Source organism: Poromitra crassiceps (genome assembly GCF_964638095.1).
Source record: "Poromitra crassiceps genome assembly, chromosome: 27".
Classification (NCBI taxonomy): Eukaryota; Metazoa; Chordata; class Actinopteri; order Beryciformes; family Melamphaidae; genus Poromitra; species Poromitra crassiceps.
Genome location: NC_139650.1, coordinates 10,859,950 through 10,877,372, shown reverse-complemented (window position 1 = coordinate 10,877,372; position 17,423 = coordinate 10,859,950). Strand labels below are relative to the sequence as shown.

General features: G+C 44.8%; 1 protein-coding gene across 1 annotated transcript in view; it reads right to left on the bottom strand.

Annotated features, from left to right (window-relative positions):
• The window catches only part of pfkfb2b (6-phosphofructo-2-kinase/fructose-2,6-biphosphatase 2b), a 20,752-nt gene extending 3,329 nt beyond the window's left edge, over nt 1-17,423 (bottom strand). The window contains exons 1-14 of the mRNA XM_083661783.1: nt 17,381-17,423; nt 16,636-16,759; nt 11,331-11,456; nt 10,448-10,544; nt 8,545-8,611; nt 7,924-7,998; nt 5,906-5,962; nt 5,652-5,776; nt 4,642-4,849; nt 3,761-3,907; nt 3,440-3,544; nt 1,932-2,061; nt 1,301-1,363; nt 1,123-1,187 (exon numbers count right to left, since the gene is read on the bottom strand). Coding sequence (XP_083517909.1) covers nt 1,123-1,187; nt 1,301-1,363; nt 1,932-2,061; nt 3,440-3,544; nt 3,761-3,907; nt 4,642-4,849; nt 5,652-5,776; nt 5,906-5,962; nt 7,924-7,998; nt 8,545-8,611; nt 10,448-10,544; nt 11,331-11,456; nt 16,636-16,720 — 1,350 coding nt within the window. The 5' untranslated portion in view covers nt 16,721-16,759; nt 17,381-17,423. The remainder of the gene's footprint in view (nt 1-1,122; nt 1,188-1,300; nt 1,364-1,931; nt 2,062-3,439; nt 3,545-3,760; nt 3,908-4,641; nt 4,850-5,651; nt 5,777-5,905; nt 5,963-7,923; nt 7,999-8,544; nt 8,612-10,447; nt 10,545-11,330; nt 11,457-16,635; nt 16,760-17,380) is intronic.

The following is a 17,423-nucleotide window of genomic DNA, read 5'->3' as shown; positions in this document are numbered from 1 at the left end:
CTGTATATACCTTCAACTATATCAATGAATGCTACTTATTCCTATAAGGTAGCTGATGAAGACTGTGATGCACAAGTTGTTTTGGGTAAAAGCGTCTGCTAAATGACAATGTAATGTAATGTAATGTATGCTTTTTGTAATCGTAGAACATTTTTATGATGATCTATGCCCTTGGATTACTTAATCTATAGGCGTTTACTATGTCAGCCGACAGCTTGCGATGGCCGGGTGCTCGCTTTTGGTTTTGCGCATGCGTTCCTTGCGTGGGGTAGGTTAGAGCCATATCTCCTCCCTAAGACAACCAAGGTCTTTAAAGGAAACGGGAATAATTCCACTGCATAACTCCACCACACAACAAACAAAGGTAATGTGCAATTATAACTAATTGCACAGAACAGGCAAACTAGCACCTTTTCCAATCAAGAAAATAAGCCTTTATACAGAACTAGGACAATATAATCCTTTGGCACAAATCAGTGACAGGAGATGATCAGAGCAGAGTGATTACAGTCCAGGCAAGCAAGGAGGCGTGATCAGCCATGGCTTCCATGAAGGTACATAAATGATGACCATGTTAACGACTCACATAATCAGACATAAGCTGGAGCCAGTTTGATGAATTAGCGAGGTCAAAGCAAACGGGAACATTCTCAGCTGTTATCTTATAGAAGTATGAGTAGGACAGAACGGGGATGTGAGCAATAGACCCTTTTCACGGGGGCCATTTTGTGTCGAAAAGGCAGGGTAAACACAGGTGCAAACAGAACACTAATGAGGGTTTCCAAATTCCAATCATGGAAGTTGGAAACCCTCATTAGTGTTTTGCTTGCACCTGTGTTTACCCTGCCTTTTTGACACAAAATGGCCCCTGTGAGAAGGGTCTATGCTATGGAGTCAAGGAAGCAAAGCCTTATAAATAGGGGGCGAAGAGCGATTGCATCACAAGTGCATTGGACTAGCAGGCACAACAAGGCTCAGAGATAGGATGTGTTATTCTGAGATCAGCTTTGAATAGCCAAACATTTAGCATTCATGATCAACTGGGGGTTTTCATTCCACAAGGCCAAATGCTAATTTTATGCAGCAACAATAATATTATCAGCAAGATCCACAAAGACTTACAAGAGGTCTGTCGCGATGTGTGTTCACTGCCTCCACGTTCAGATCAAACATGTCTACTTTACAACCTGGGGGAGAAAATAGTGTGAAAACGTGCAAATGATGAACACATTGAACTGGTAGGGTGTCAGAGTCATAACTGTGCGAGCTGCAGCACGATTGTCTCAGGTAAAAGACTTACCATATGCAACAGGGGTGAGCTTCAGCACTGTGTGGAGTGGACATTTCATGTATGGTAGATCATCTATGGGACGAAGAAAAACAAAAACAGAAGATCTAGAGTGTGTGTGTGTGTGTGTGTGTGTGTGTGTGTGTGTGTGTGTGTGTGTGTGTGTGTGTGTGTGCGTGTGTGTGTGTGTGTGTGTGTGTGTGTGTGTGCGTGCACGCGTGCGACATGGTGTAGTTGTAAGCTTGTGCAGATATACGTGTGTCCTGTGAAGATGTCTGTCCCGCCCCCCCCCCCCCGATTTTTTTTATCCCATCTTTATCCCCCATTAGTGCTAATTTTAATTTATTTATCCTGGTTGCTGCTCCACCCTCTGCCGATCTGGGGAGAGCCGAAACTGGCTACATGCTTCCTCCGAGACATGGGCAGTTAGCCAGCCGCTTCTTTTCACCTGACAGGGGAAGCTTCACCGGTAGGACATAGCACGTGGGAGGATCACGCTATTCCCCTCCCTCCGAACAGGCGCCCCTAACGACCAGAGGAGGCACCACATCAGCAACCAGGATATTGCATGTATTTGGTGTGGGGTTCCTATATGAAGGAAACCCCCAGGGGTCACCCCCAGGGGTCTGTCTTGTCTTCTGACCTGCACTCTTGTCCAGGAAGTAGGCGAGCAGACAGCGCATCACGGCCTGGTGGCAGATGACCAACACATTGCCCTGTCTCTCTAACTCCATGATAACCGGCTCCAACCGCTGGACAAGATCCTGGTAGGACTAGTGAGCCAGAAGAGACAAGCTCAGCCTCATCCAGAAGGATCACACAGGGTTCCCACACCTTCTTAAACATTCTTTCCAGGCCCAATTCTCTCAAATTCAAGGCGCCAACAGAGCATAGTTTGAGACATGGATCAATGACCGCTACAACACTGAGAAACTTTATAATGAGAGCTAGCAGGCTTTATAGAAGCTCACAGACGACAACTAAAGAGAGGCTTGAATGTGTGAACACTGTTACAATCTGTAAAAATCTCAATTTCTATTCTTGCATAAAATATATAAATTCAAGCACTTTCAACCATGTCTATTTACTGTATGTATTTACAAACTTTCAAGGATTTGAAGGACTGCTGCGTAGGCGGGCGCAGGGCGTGGTCTACCCACATCTGTGGTGTGTTCCATAAAGACGCCTAATGCCTACCCCACACTACAGGATAATTTGCAAGATTATGGTCAAGATTCCCCCCTCCCGATTTTCTCGGGGGTGCTCCCAATTTGAAGCGCGTCGGGCAGATAATCTTCCCAAATGATCCTGTAGTGTGTGGGGTTCAAAGATTCACAATCGGGAAGACTGCCTCTTCCCGATTGTGAATCGGGCATATCTAACATGTTAGATATTTACAACCCGACAGGCGATTGCATCTTGAGCAGAGAGCCAGTAGTAGCTGCGTTTCCATTACAGTTTTTCGCAAAATAATCTGGTCCGCGTCCGCTCGCAGCCCCGCACAGAAACAAAGAACGAGGAAATTGTCATCGAGGTGAAATACCCGTGCGTCTTTGAACGGGACGGAAAACGAAATGCTATACTGCAAAGCATGTAGCCTACAACAAGTGCTTAGGTCTCAGCTTCCCGCATCGGCGAGTGTCCGCACGGAAAAGTGAGTCAAATCAGCAGACGCCCCCTCCACAAGACACCTGTGCAGACGGTTTTCGCCTGGCCGTGCACAGTTAGGCCTACACCCCGAATGGACGCGGCTGTCCGCGCAAATATTAGTTAAACAAATCCTTTCAGTGCAAATGCATTATAAAAACAAAAAATAAAATTTGTTTAGAAAACGAAATGACACTACTACACCCGGTGCGCACACTGAATAGGCATTTTAAAAGTTAACGTCGAGCCCTGCTTCCAAGGGAATCTTCGGCATAATCTTCTAGTGTGTGGGGTTGCGTTTGAACAGACGCGATTGTGTGTGTGTCCCAAGATTGAAATGTTAAAAAATCGGCTCTCTCTGTCCTGTAGTGTGTGGGCTCTCAAGATTTTTATAATCTTCAAGGATTTGAAAATCCTGTAGTGTGGGGTAGGCATAAGTGACAATGTCACAGTGACACAAAGTCCTGTTTTCACAATGGAGAAAGGTACAGCCGGGTCACTCACCTCTCCTCCTGGGTAGCGATAGTGGTACTTGTCCTGGTCCCTCAAAGCAAACTCCTCAGGGAATGAGCTCTGGATCATCTCGTAGGACATCTCTTCACACACACCCTGGAGGAGGAGAAGACAGAGTTTGTGCTGATATCAGATGCCACTGCACTTTGCAAAGTAACATGCTTAAACTGCACAATATTTTTTAGCATCGCTGTGAAGAAAAGACATTATATTTTCTGTGGATCCAAGCCACAGTTGCGTGAGACTATAGGCACTCTTATCATAGTGTAGCTAGAGGTGAAATGTCAGTGGTTTAGATGCGGGCGTACTGACAGCATCGATCTCGTTGAGGATCTTCCACTGTTCGTAGGGCACGCCCAGCTCCTCCGCTGTCTGGATGGTCCTCCTCAGCTGGCTGGTCCACACCTTCAAGTCTGACAGCTTGTGCTCCTCGACAAACTCGCGCAGGGCATGAGAAAACTGAGCGTGAGAGAGACAGAAGAGAGGTTTCATCACCCATCCATCTATACATCTATCCAGCCAGCTTGTGTTTGGTATTGGTTGGTATTTGGGCTTCATTAGATCGTGTACAGTGGGAGGAGACAGGAAACATGGGAAAGGGAGGGGATTAAGTGCGATAAAGGTCATGGGTCAAATGCTCATTATAAATTGTAGCTTATGATATTTAGATTTTTGTGTTCAGCAAGATTGAATCCAAGTATGATAAACTTCTGTTAAGTCAGATCACATGACCACTGAGTGATCAAAAACACAACAGCTTCTCTTTTGTTTCAGGATAAGTTAAGTTATCCTTTATTTATCTCCATGGGGAAATTCATCCTCTGCATTTGACCCATCCTCTACTAGGAACCTTCCTAGAACTAGGAGCAGTGGGCAGCCGCAGTGCAGCGCCCGGGGACCAACTCCAGTTCTTTAGCCAGTGCCTGGGTCAGGAGCACTGACAGGAGTCTTAACCCTAACATACATGTCTTTTGATGGTGGGAGGAAACCAGAGCACCCAGAGGAAACCCACACGAACATGGGGAGATCATGCAAACTCCACACAGAAAGGACCTGGGATGGACCGGGGTTCGAATCCGGGGCCTTCTTGCTGTGAGGCAACAGTACTAACCAACCACTGAGCCACCGTGCCGTCCCCCTAAGACTGATGTTGATCAAATGAGGGTGATGGGAGAGGACCTGGGCAAACGTACCTGTTTCCCCCGGGGAGAAAGTCCCGAGTCTCCGCCGATGCGGCCCTCAACGTTGTGGTTGCTCTCTCCATGCCGACACAGGTAGATGGAGTGAGAGTGCACGTGGATGTTCATGAGGTAGTACACAATCTTACTCTGGATGTAGTCCTGCACCCGGTTCACCAGGAAGCGCCGACCCACGTCCACCACCTTGATAAAAGACAGGTCCCTGTGTGGGGAAATGAATCGTACGGGCTGACTCAAATGGCTTGTTTTCTCTCTCCATCTAGTGGTTGTTTTCTAAACTGCATGGTGTAATTTCCCAAAATGATGCATGTAGGTTTATGCACAGATTTATACTGCCCAGTTTACAAAACTTAGTAAAATGACACAATAGAGGAGTAAGCGGCCGTGTCCACAGGGAACGTGTCTTTGAGAAGCCAGCGCCTTTCTGCAATTCATTCTCTATGATAAGGACGCGCTAGGAGCGCTCCTCTTCCGAGGACCGCACCTCTTCCGAGGACCGCACCTCTTCCGAGGACCGCACCTCTTCCGAGGACCGCACCTCTTCCGAGGACCGCACCTCTTCCGAGGACCGCACCTCTTCCGAGGACCGCACCTCTTCCGAGGACCGCACCTCTTCCGAGGACTGCACCTGGCGTTTATAAGCACTCTTGGTGGCTAGTGTGAAATAAGTTGAACATCATTTGGAGGAAAAGCGCGTCTATGTCACTTTTTCAACTGTATTTTAGACCGAGGCCTTGATTTGCATACGATGATTGAGTGAACATGACTGAGCTGGGCCATGCGAACGGCAGAGGAAAAAAAAAAAAAAAAAAAAACGCTTCGTGCGCTGTGGTCTGTCCGCTTTGGAAGCGCTCTGGACATGATTTCAAAAGCATTCTGATCTGAAAAACACGTTCCGCTAAGCCAGTCATATGTTTTTAATTGAAACAGTAGCATAAGAGAGTGGCAGTCGATGGCCCGTTTAAATAACATCCATAAAGAGAAGCGGTGAGCTACATTCTTACTTATCATATTCGTCAGGGTCTAGCGGTTGGTAGGTGACCTTGTAGCACTCTATGCGTTTGAGGAAGTCGTCCATGACTCTCTCTCTGTGTCTCTCAGGATAGTCTGGGCTCGAAACCTTCACTTCCTGTTGAAGGTGTTCAACACGTTCAAGCAATGACATGACAGTACTAACACTAACAGCACATAACAAATAGTGTAGATAGTCTGGGTATTAATAGCTTCTGGGTTTGACACAGTCAAGTTGGTGACATACCAGAATATTAGCAGCGATGACCTCTGGGTCGTCGCACACTGACTCCACAAAGAACACCTGTTGAACAGAGAGCAGCTCAGGAACATATACACTCGCATACGACGTAGGGCTGGGCGATATGGCTGAAATCAAAATCATGATATCATCATAAGGACCATTTCCCCCCTGATATTGAAATGTTGAACAGGGTTCCAAAAGCACGCACAAATCGCTTGAGGAACAGTTTCTTCCCGCAGGCCACGAGACTCCTTAACACATTAAGTGCCAGAGACGACCTAACTCGTCTTACATAATCCAGCGCTTAAGTGCCAAGGACGAGCTAACTCGTCTTACATAAACATTTATTTTTTTTGACGGTGGGACATCAATCAACCCCTTTTACATCTTCGAGATAACTATTTGGAGCAAGAGCATGTGTGTAATCTATTTTACCGACCACTAAGTGGCGACAGAGACCGAGAGAAGCCACAGCCACGGGACCCAAAAGCAGCCGCCTCCCGCGGAAATGGCTTGGCGATTTTACAGTCAGAAGCCCGGACACACACACAGAACGGACAGAGATCTCTTCCCCCCAGAGCCGCGGAGCAACGCGCGAACACACACACACACACACACACACACACACACACACACACACACACACACACACCGCGGGAGCAAGCCATTCAAGGAAATGGCTTGGCGATTTTACAGTAATCCATTTCAGACTCGTCCCCGCACGCAGGCAAGCAGGCAGGCAGGCACGCAGACAGACAGGCAGGCAGCACAACGCGCTTCTGACACGCCCGCTGTTAGGAGGAAGGAGGAGAAGACACACGGAGGGAGGAGTTTGAATGAGAGGGGTGTTTCCTGTTGTTATGGAGGAAATTACTGTTCAAAACTATTGTTTAGAATGTCTGACGGTCTTACTGATGCCAAAAATGAATGGTTAAAGTGACTGTTTCACAAAAAGCCATTTATCTCTGAATAAATTTCCAGACGCTGAAACCATGCTGTACTCAACGGCTAATATCTACATAACTACTAACTCTGCAAACTAACTCTTTTAGACAGAGAAAGCACACATTCTATTAGTTATTTTTAGATGATTGGTGTTCATGAATTCTTAACAGAAAAGAATCCTCGGCTGTTCTAAAATGAGCCAGAATCGTCAAAAACACCCCTGGCACAACTTACCTACAGGAATGAAAACATGGCTGGCATTCAATGTGTTAACATACACAAATAGTGTAGTAGCCGTACTGTACCGTACTGTAGCTGCTACCATTACGTATGTCTAATGTTTAATTGTATGTTTAATAAGGTATATGCTATTTGCACCTGTATGTCAAATACGTCGAATTTAAAATGTTTAAGCACGTCTAAAGTATGCACATGACATGTGCACCTATGTGCAGTGAATATGCCACTGTCTCTGACTTGTCTTATCACTATACTGCCTTATTGCGTGTTGTGTCTCTTGTTGTTTTTGCACTCATATGCCCTGTTATATTTGTACTATGTTGTAAACGGAGTCCACAGCACAAGAATTTCACACGTGATACTTGTACCATGGAGTGACAATAAAAATCTTGAATCTTGAATCTTGAGTATTAAGAAATGGCTCCCGTATGCTAAAATCACGTTAAATAATCAAATTCAAGTCCATCCCAGTGAATTGCAATACACACAAATGTTAGGTGTGAGAAAAATTTGATTTTCAAATATTCTTTCAAATGTTTTATGCCTCATCTTGTCAAGAGTTTTTAAATATACCTTGCTTGTTATCCATTTCGACATGAGAATTGTGTGTCACAAAAAATATCCTAAAATCACCATATCATCGTGGTTTGATTCCACTGAAAGACAACAATTGACAATATTGAATTATCGCCCAGCCCTACTGCAACTGTCAAATCATTATGCCTTGATAGATAAAGACAATTCTACATTTACTTATCAAAGTCCAATTTCCATTGAAGGCAAACAGAGGAGATGACATGATTGCAAAATAGAAAGGTTGATGTTACTTATTTGACCTTGAATGCGTTGTCTTTGACAAACTCCAGAATGAGGTCTCTCCTCTCGCGTGTCGTGTTGGTTGCATCAAACACCTGAATGCAAAAGGAACGAAAAGGTGAAAGATCAGATCCAGTTGTGTGTCCTGTGGTGAAATGATGTTTAGGACAGTTTAGGATGAAGAATCTCCCATGGCAGATGTGTGTCTGTTCCAGATGTTTTAAATATTTGACTACAAAAAAGTCTACAATTTTTTTTATTTCTTCTAGGCTGGAAATGGTGTCCATCTTGGAAAAGTGGTTGCCACATTGATTTTTGGGTGGCTAATGAGTTTTTAACAAAAGAACAATCTCCAAGAAATACTTGTGCCAATCTTGGTACTTCTTTCCAATTGTGAATGATTTTCCTATAAAAATGCATTTAATCTGCTCCACTACGAGAGAGAGAGAGAGAGAGAGAGAGAGAGAGAGAGAGGGGGGGGGGGGAGAGAGAGGGAGATAGGAAGAGAGAGAGAGAGAGAGGGAGAGAGGGAGGGAGGGAGAGGGAGGGAGAGAGAGAGAGAGAGAGAGGGAGGGAGAGAGAGAGAGAGGGAGAGAGACACAGGCAGACATAGACAGAAAGGCGGATGGAAGAAGACTCACTGCAATTTGGCCTCCCTCGTCCATCAGGTAGGCCTTCACATCCTGCAGAGCCACCAGAGCACACTGCCTGTAGGAGGAAAGGGGCGTGGCAATAGCCTACTGTAAGGCTTCTGTTGCAGTTCATTATGGATGTGTTGCATGTGAGATGTAAATGACATGGAACAGAAGATCAGCAGCTTGTTTCATATCTAGGTCAGCCGCAAAGCCTGTGACAGTTTAATGGAGGCAACGCACTGCAAAAACCCATTGAAATGACATTTTTATCCTACATTCATCATTAAGGAGAACTAGGGACTGATTTCCAACTGATCTGAATACAAACCACTAACCACTTAGATTTGGTGCTCATACTCTCTGTGTGTGTGTGTGTGTGTGTGTGTGTGTGTGTGTGTGTGTGTGTGTGTGTGCGTGTGCGTGTGCGTGTGCGTGTGCGTGTGTGTGCGTGAGTGTGTGTGCGTGTGCGTGTGTGTGTGTGTGTGTGTGCGCGTGATAAGTTGATCAATGCCAGTCTTAGGTAATTGGCTGATGTTGGCTGATGATGATGAGCAAAATAACAGCGATAATAATTCATATTAACCGATAACTACAATAACCGTTAATATCGGTTATTGTAGTGGCCAAAATGTTCATATTGAGAGGAAACAATGAGGGACAGTTAGATTGATGGGCTTTTCCAAGTGTTTTGGAAATAAAGATAGACATTACTTTTTCCAAATTCAGTGTTTACATGTGTTTTTCACTATCTACAACATTTGATTATCAGCAATGTTAACATTGGTTATCAGTATCGTCCAAAATGTTCACATCAGTGCATCCCTGGTTTAGACACTAGGCTGACGTAGATAAAATAAAAACAGCTTAGTCATCGGTGCAGCAGTGGAGGCTGCAGAGTGAACACAACAGACTCAGGTTGACTCTGGGAAACATGATCTTTCCCTTATACTGTGTATACAGTAGGGATGTCACAAAATATCGTCCCACAATATATCGCGATATCAAAACATGACAACATGTATCATTGAGATGAAATCTCATATCGTGAGAAAAAGAAGCTGAACATGGTGGCACTGATCTGCATCTGATTGCATTGCTCGCTCTCCTTTTCATTGCTTTGTTTGAACAGACGAGGGACGTTACAGACACGGAGGATGAAAATGGTGAAAATTACTCAAATTAGCGTGGAGGATGCCCCCTCAACTTACAAATCGATCGCAAAAAAAGAATTGTTAAAATAATCGTATCGTTATCGTGAACCCAATATCGTGTATCGTATCGTATCGTGAATTGAGTGTATCGTGACACCCCTAGTATACAGTGTTGCTCATAGTCAGTGATGCTACCACCTCCCTAACCACTGATGTGCACCATGTGAATAAGAATGAATCAGAGCATATTATGATGGGAGTAATGCCGCATTCATGTGCTCCCCGGATATATCGGATTTACCAGTATTTACGAGTTGTGAGCACATGAACGGCCCCTTCAATGTCGTATTTACCAGTGGGAATTTCGGAGATTTCGATGCTACACGAGTTTCCGACGTTGTGATGTTGCATGAGGATTCGGGACTACAACAATGGCGGGACGTATGGAGTCCGTGGCACCAATTGACTGTAAAAAGTTATATATTTTGTTATTCTGTTCATAGTAGCTATTATTTATTTTTAGTAGTTGCACATTATGGCCGATGTAGCTACCATAATGAGCCACTACTTGCTTTTAGTGCGAAAACACCAGCCACGAGAAAACGAGCGTCCATGTTTGTCGCTCTTTCCGACCAAGAGCAATTGAAGGGGGTCCTGTCGTAATGACCACGTCACCCCTGGTAAATCTGATATATTCAGCATAAATGCAGCATAAATCAACAGCTTTTCTCCATGTTTTTTTACAGAGTGGAACTTACTTTCTTATTTCCATGGCTTCCTTGTTGTCGTGGCGGAAGAAGTTATAGGACTTATAAGCTCTGACAGCTTCTCTTCGGTACACACCCAAGTTAAACACTGCAAAACCAACACACAACGTCAGCATTCTGCCCTTGACCGTGCAGTGACCAGCGCTATTAGCTAACTTAACGAACTTAGCTTAACGTTTCGGGGGCAAGCACACATGTCTGAGGAGGGACTTGCGCCTGAAATGTTATACAATACACATGAGGCTACCAATAAATGTTTCATGGGAGCTATCTCTAGTGTGCAGACTCGAGTTTTCATGCCTTTTTGAGCTGTTTTGCAATGCATTTTATTCTATAAATGGCGCCCAGTTAGGTGGGGTTTGCCACACACAGCAATACTAATACAGTTTAGCCAATCACTGGAAAGTATTTGAAAATCAATGAAATATACTTTCCTGTGATCGACAAATGACTTGTCACAGTTTCAACTGTCTTCATATGATGAACCTAATCAATCTGATACGCTAAGCAAGTTAAACCAGTGCCGTGTGACCTGATTGAACCGCTGCTGGGCCCCAAATCAGGGTTGAACAGCTTTGGCAGATAAACCATAAGATCCTCCTCTGAAGATGTCCTTTAGATAAACTCGGGAGACTTCCATCCCAGAGAGATTTAAACGTTGATTTAAAACTGACCTTGTGCCTAATTAAGGCACAATAGTTTGTAGGCCAGAATACACCTGGAATTTCAAAAGGTTGAATATGGCACTTATTTCAAGCTAAAGAAAACTTGCAAGTGAAGATTGCCTGTAACCTGTAGCTTTGAAATGATAAACGTTTTGTCCCCAAAACATGTGAAAGGAAAACTGAAAAGAAAACATTATGTCATCCTCTACCTTTGGTCGGCACTCCTATCCAGTTGAGGTAACGTGTGAGTTTCTTCGACATGTAGGTCTTTCCTCTTGCAGGCAGGCCAATCATTACGATCACCATTGGAGTGTTGGTCATATGTGAGGCCCATGCTAAACACAAGACAGGTGCACACATGAGAAGAGATCGACCGAAAACATATTGAACTAAAGAAATGTGGAATTGTGCAAAGTTACGTAAAACGAGGGAGACTCAAATGTGCAGGATCTGAGTACTATTTTTCATATAACATTATACCGTAAATTCCGGACTATAAGGCGCACCGGTGTATAAGCCGCACCTTCAAAGTTGACTATTTTTTTCTTATATAAGCCGCACCGGACTATAAGCCGCGGGTGTTTTAATGGTTTTTTTTTTTTTTATTGTGTTTTAATGTTTAATTACCATATGTAATGCTCCCATTTATTAACATTTCAACAAAACAACATAACACAACACCACCTGTGTTGTTATTTACAGTGCACACAGTGTCATACAGTGTCATACAGTGTCATACAGTGTGGTGAAAAGAGGGCAAGAGAGGAAATTAAAACAGAAGTGGCTTTATAGTTAGAAAGAGTGCTAAAAAAGAGAGATTTTTTTTTTTTTTTTTTTGAAAAAATCCATAGATAACCCGCACTGTTATATAAGCCGCAGGGGCCAAAAAAGGCCAAAAAACGGGAAAAAAGGTGCGGCTTATAGTCCGGAATTTACGGTAATTGTTCCAGAAAACGGAAACCTTTAAATGGTGATTAAAATGGGATCTGACTGGGATCAGACTATGTGTGTGACTGGGATCAGAGTATGTGTGTGACTGGGATCAGACTATGTGTGTGACTGGGATCAGAGTATGTGTGTGACTGGGATCAGACTATGTGTGTGACTGGGATCAGAGTATGTGTGTGACTGGGATCAGACTATGTGTGTGACTGGGGTCAGACTATGTGTGTGACTGGGGTCAGACTATGTGTGTGACTGGGATCAGAGTATGTGTGTGACTGGGATCAGACTATGTGTGTGACTGGGATCAGACTATGTGTGTGTGACTGGGATCAGACTAAGTGTGTGTGACTGGGATCAGACTATGTGTGTGACTGGGATCAGACTAAGTGTGTGACTGGGATCAGACTATGTGTGTGACTGGGATCAGACTATGTGTGTGACTGGGATCAGACTAAGTGTGTGACTGGGATCAGACTATGTGTGTGACTGGGATCAGACTATGTGTGTGACTGGGATCAGACTAAGTGTGTGACTGGGATCAGACTATGTGTGTGACTGGGATCAGACTATGTGTGTGACTGGGATCAGACTAAGTGTGTGTGACTGGGATCAGACTAAGTGTGTGACTGGGATCAGACTAAGTGTGTGTGACTGGGATCAGACTATGTGTGTGACTGGGATCAGAGTATGTGTGTGACTGGGATCAGAGTATGTGTGTGACTGGGATCAGAGTATGTGTGTGACTGGGATCAGACTAAGTGTGTGACTGGGATCAGACTATGTGTGTGACTGGGATCAGAGTATGTGTGTGACTGGGATCAGAGTATGTGTGTGACTGGGATCAGACTATGTGTGTGACTGGGATCAGACTAAGTGTGTGTGACTGGGATCAGAGTATGTGTGTGACTGGGATCAGACTAAGTGTGTGACTGGGATCAGACTATGTGTGTGACTGGGATCAGAGTATGTGTGTGACTGGGATCAGAGTATGTGTGTGACTGGGATCAGACTAAGTGTGTGACTGGGATCAGACTATGTGTGTGACTGGGATCAGAGTATGTGTGTGACTGGGATCAGACTAAGTGTGTGACTGGGATCAGACTATGTGTGTGACTGGGATCAGACTATGTGTGTGTGACTGGGATCAGACTATGTGTGTGACTGGGATCAGACTATGTGTGTGTGACTGGGATCAGACTATGTGTGTGACTGGGATCAGACTATGTGTGTGACTGGGATCAGACTATGTGTGTGACTGGGATCAGACTATGTGTGTGACTGGGGTCAGACTATGTGTGTGACTGGGATCAGACTATGTGTGTGACTGGGATCAGACTATGTGTGTGACTGGGATCAGACTAAGTGTGTGACTGGGATCAGACTAAGTGTGTGACTGGGATCAGACTATGTGTGTGACTGGGATCAGACTATGTGTGTGACTGGGATCAGACTAAGTGTGTGACTGGGATCAGACTAAGTGTGTGACTGGGATCAGACTATGTGTGTGACTGGGATCAGACTAAGTGTGTGACTGGGATCAGACTAAGTGTGTGACTGGGATCAGACTATGTGTGTGACTGGGATCAGACTAAGTGTGTGACTGGGATCCGACTATGTGTGTGACTGGGATCAGACTAAGTGTGTGTGACTGGGATCAGACTAAGTGTGTGTGACTGGGATCAGACTATGTGTGTGACTGGGATCAGACTAAGTGTGTGACTGGGATCAGACTATGTGTGTGACTGGGATCAGACTAAGTGTGTGACTGGGATCAGACTATGTGTGTGACTGGGATCAGACTATGTGTGTGACTGGGATCAGACTAAGTGTGTGACTGGGATCAGACTATGTGTGTGACTGGGATCAGACTAAGTGTGTGTGACTGGGATCAGACTAAGTGTGTGTGACTGGGATCAGACTAAGTGTGTGTGACTGGGATCAGACTAAGTGTGTGACTGGGATCAGAGTATGTGTGTGACTGGGATCAGACTATGTGTGTGACTGGGATCAGACTAAGTGTGTGTGACTGGGATCAGAGTATGTGTGTGACTGGGATCAGACTATGTGTGTGACTGGGATCAGACTATGTGTGTGACTGGGATCAGACTATGTGTGTGACTGGCATCAGACTATGTGTGTGACTGGGATCAGACTATGTGTGTGACTGGCATCAGACTATGTGTGTGACTGGCATCAGACTATGTGTGTGACTGGGATCAGACTATGTGTGTGACTGGGATCAGACTATGTGTGTGACTGGGATCAGTCTATGTGTGTGAGACTGGGATCAGTCTATGTGTGTAACTGGGATCAGACTATGTGTGTGACTGGGATCAGACTATGTGTGTGACTGGGATCAGACTATGTGTGTGACTGGCATCAGACTATGTGTGTGACTGGGATCAGACTATGTGTGTGACTGGCATCAGACTATGTGTGTGACTGGCATCAGACTATGTGTGTGACTGGGATCAGACTATGTGTGTGACTGGGATCAGACTATGTGTGTGACTGGGATCAGACTATGTGTGTGACTGGGATCAGACTATGTGTGTGACTGGGATCAGACTATGTGTGTGACTGGCATCAGAGGGAGTAGCAGCAGAAATGTGAACAAGCAGAACATGTCCTGGGAGAGAGTAGGAGCACTGGACTCCAGTGCCAAACCACAGAAGGTGTCAGACCGTGTATTTTTGTATCAGGGGTTCATTTCATTATTTGAATTTCATATTCCAATTACATTACATTACATTACGACATTTGGCAGATGCTTTTATCCAAAGCGACTTACAATAACACATTTTTGTCAGCAATAGAGCAATCAACTATGCAACACAGTCTATTGACAACTACAACATCTGAAGGAATAGTGGTAGAGTTAAGTTAGTAAAAAAAATGTTTTAGAGAGAGAAAGAAGTTAGTTCAAGAAGATTCAAGATTCAAGATTCAATAGTTTTATTGCCATATCAACCAAAATTGATTGGAATTTGTCTTGGCATGCTCAACAGACAAAACAATCACAGTAACAGACCATGAGAGACAGACAATACAACTACACATCTGCTGCAATGTATAAAAAGTAGGAACATGCAATCAAAAACAACTGTAAAATGCAAAACAGTATGCAATACAGTGTACAGTGCAGGGTAGGCACAGGCGGCTAGTGCAACAAAAAAAGTGCACAATGCATTAAAGTGTCTGGTGCATTAAAAGACCAGGGAGTAAAATTAAGTTGGGGTGGTGAACTGAACTGAGGAGGAGTTAAGGGCCCTCACTGCTTCAGGGTACGAGCTGTTACGCAGACGAGTGGTTCGGCATTTGATGCTGCGTACTCTTCTTCCCGAAGGAAGGGGGGCAAAGAGAGCATTGGCTGGATGGGAGGGGTCCCTTATTATCTTCAGCCCTAGCTTCAGTATGCGCTCGTTATAAATATCGGATAATCTCGGCAAATCCTTACCTACAATCTTCGATGCCGTTTTCACGACCCTGTTCAGCTCTTCTCTGTCTTCAGCTGAACAGTTACCAAACCAAACTGTGATAGAGAATGTGAGCACACTCTCTATCATAGCTCGGTAGAAGTGACACATCCCCATATTTGAGACTTTGAATTTCCTGAGTTGCCTCAGGAAGAACAAACGTTGGTGGGCTTTCTTTACGATAAGGCTCACATTGATGTTCCATTTAAGAGAAGAGGAGATCGTGGTCCCCAGGAATTTGAAACTTTCCACCTTCTCAACAGCCTGATCATTTATGATTAAAGGCTGGAGTTCAGCTTTATTTTTGCGGAAATCCACAATCATCTCCTTGGTTTTGGAGATGTTGAGGGTTAAGTTGTTCTGGGCGCAAGAAGGGCCCAGATGGAGCATGAAAAGGTGTGTCTTTAGTCTTTTCCAAAAGATCGGCAGTGATTCAGCCGTCCTGACCGAAAGTGGCAGCTCGTTCCACCATTGAGGTGCCAGGGACGAGAAGAGTCGCAATCGGGATGAGCGACTTTTTAGCCCCCGTAGCGGAGGAGGGGCGAGGCGTCCTGCACTGGTGGAGGAGCGAAGGGAGCGCTGAGAGGTTTGGAACCTGACCATAGATTGCAGGTACAGAGGAGCTGTCTGGTGTACTGCCCTGTAGGCCAGTACCAGTGTCTTGAATTTGATGCGTGCCGAGATGGGAAGCCAGTGAAGGTCCCGGAAGAGGGGAGTGACATGAGAGAATTTAGGTTGGTTGAATACCAGACGGTCTGCAGCGTTCTGAATGAGCTGAAGAGATCTTTCCTCAAGTCTTAGCCAAGATTATCTTTTGTTTCGGCGTCCGGATAGTGCAGCGGTAGATTCCCTGCCTAGCAACACGAGGGTCACAGGTTCGAGGCCCCGTGTTACCTCCGGCTTGGTCGGGCGACCATACAGGCACAATTGGCCGTGTCTGTGGGTGGGATGCTGGATTAAGGGTATATGTCCTGGTTGTTGCACTAGCGCCTTTAACTCTTCAAGTCGAAACATTATGGAGCAACCATGCAGAAGAAGTTGGTGAAATCATCGCTCACTGTGGGAGGTGGGAGACTGGAGACTCTGTACTTACAGCATTTCTTCTCATTCACTCTCAGCTCTGCTTTCTTGGCTTCTGCTGAGTTTGCAGAGCTGGTGTCTCTCTGAACGCCGGACATGTTGTCACCTCCTCTCAGTGGATCATTGTCCAAGGTGGTCTGAAACAGAAGATACAGGCCTAATTAATATATTAATCCAGAGAGAGAGAGAGAGACACACACACACACACACACACACACACACACACACACTCATAATACACACACACACACACACACACACACACACACACACACACACACACACACACACACACACAGACACACACACACACACAGATCAGACAGACATATACAAGTATAAATATAAGTATAAATAGGTCCGACAATATAGCTTAATTTTAATTAAAAGTGGATAATTTTAAAGTAGCTGCATCAGTAATATCAATTAAAATTCAACATACACTAAATATAAGATTTTTTTTTAAACAAGATTAAACGTTTTTGTGCAAAAACCATATCAGCCAAATCATTAGTCAAAGTAAAATATTTGATATGGCCTATAATAAAACAAAACTTTAGGGGAGGGTCTTTAAAAAGGTGTTATAGAGATAGCGTTGTATCCCCTAGCAACTGACGCGCGCTGTGTCAAAGCCGCAGTGATACACGGTAACAAGATTATGATCAGAGCAGGACGGCAACTGCGTGTATTCAAAGTCAGCACCCAATCCATTTTCCATACAATCCAGAACGGCCGTTAGACTCGAGCGAGCCCCATACCTGGTGTTTAGGCGAAATGGCGAATGATGAGCTGAGACACCAG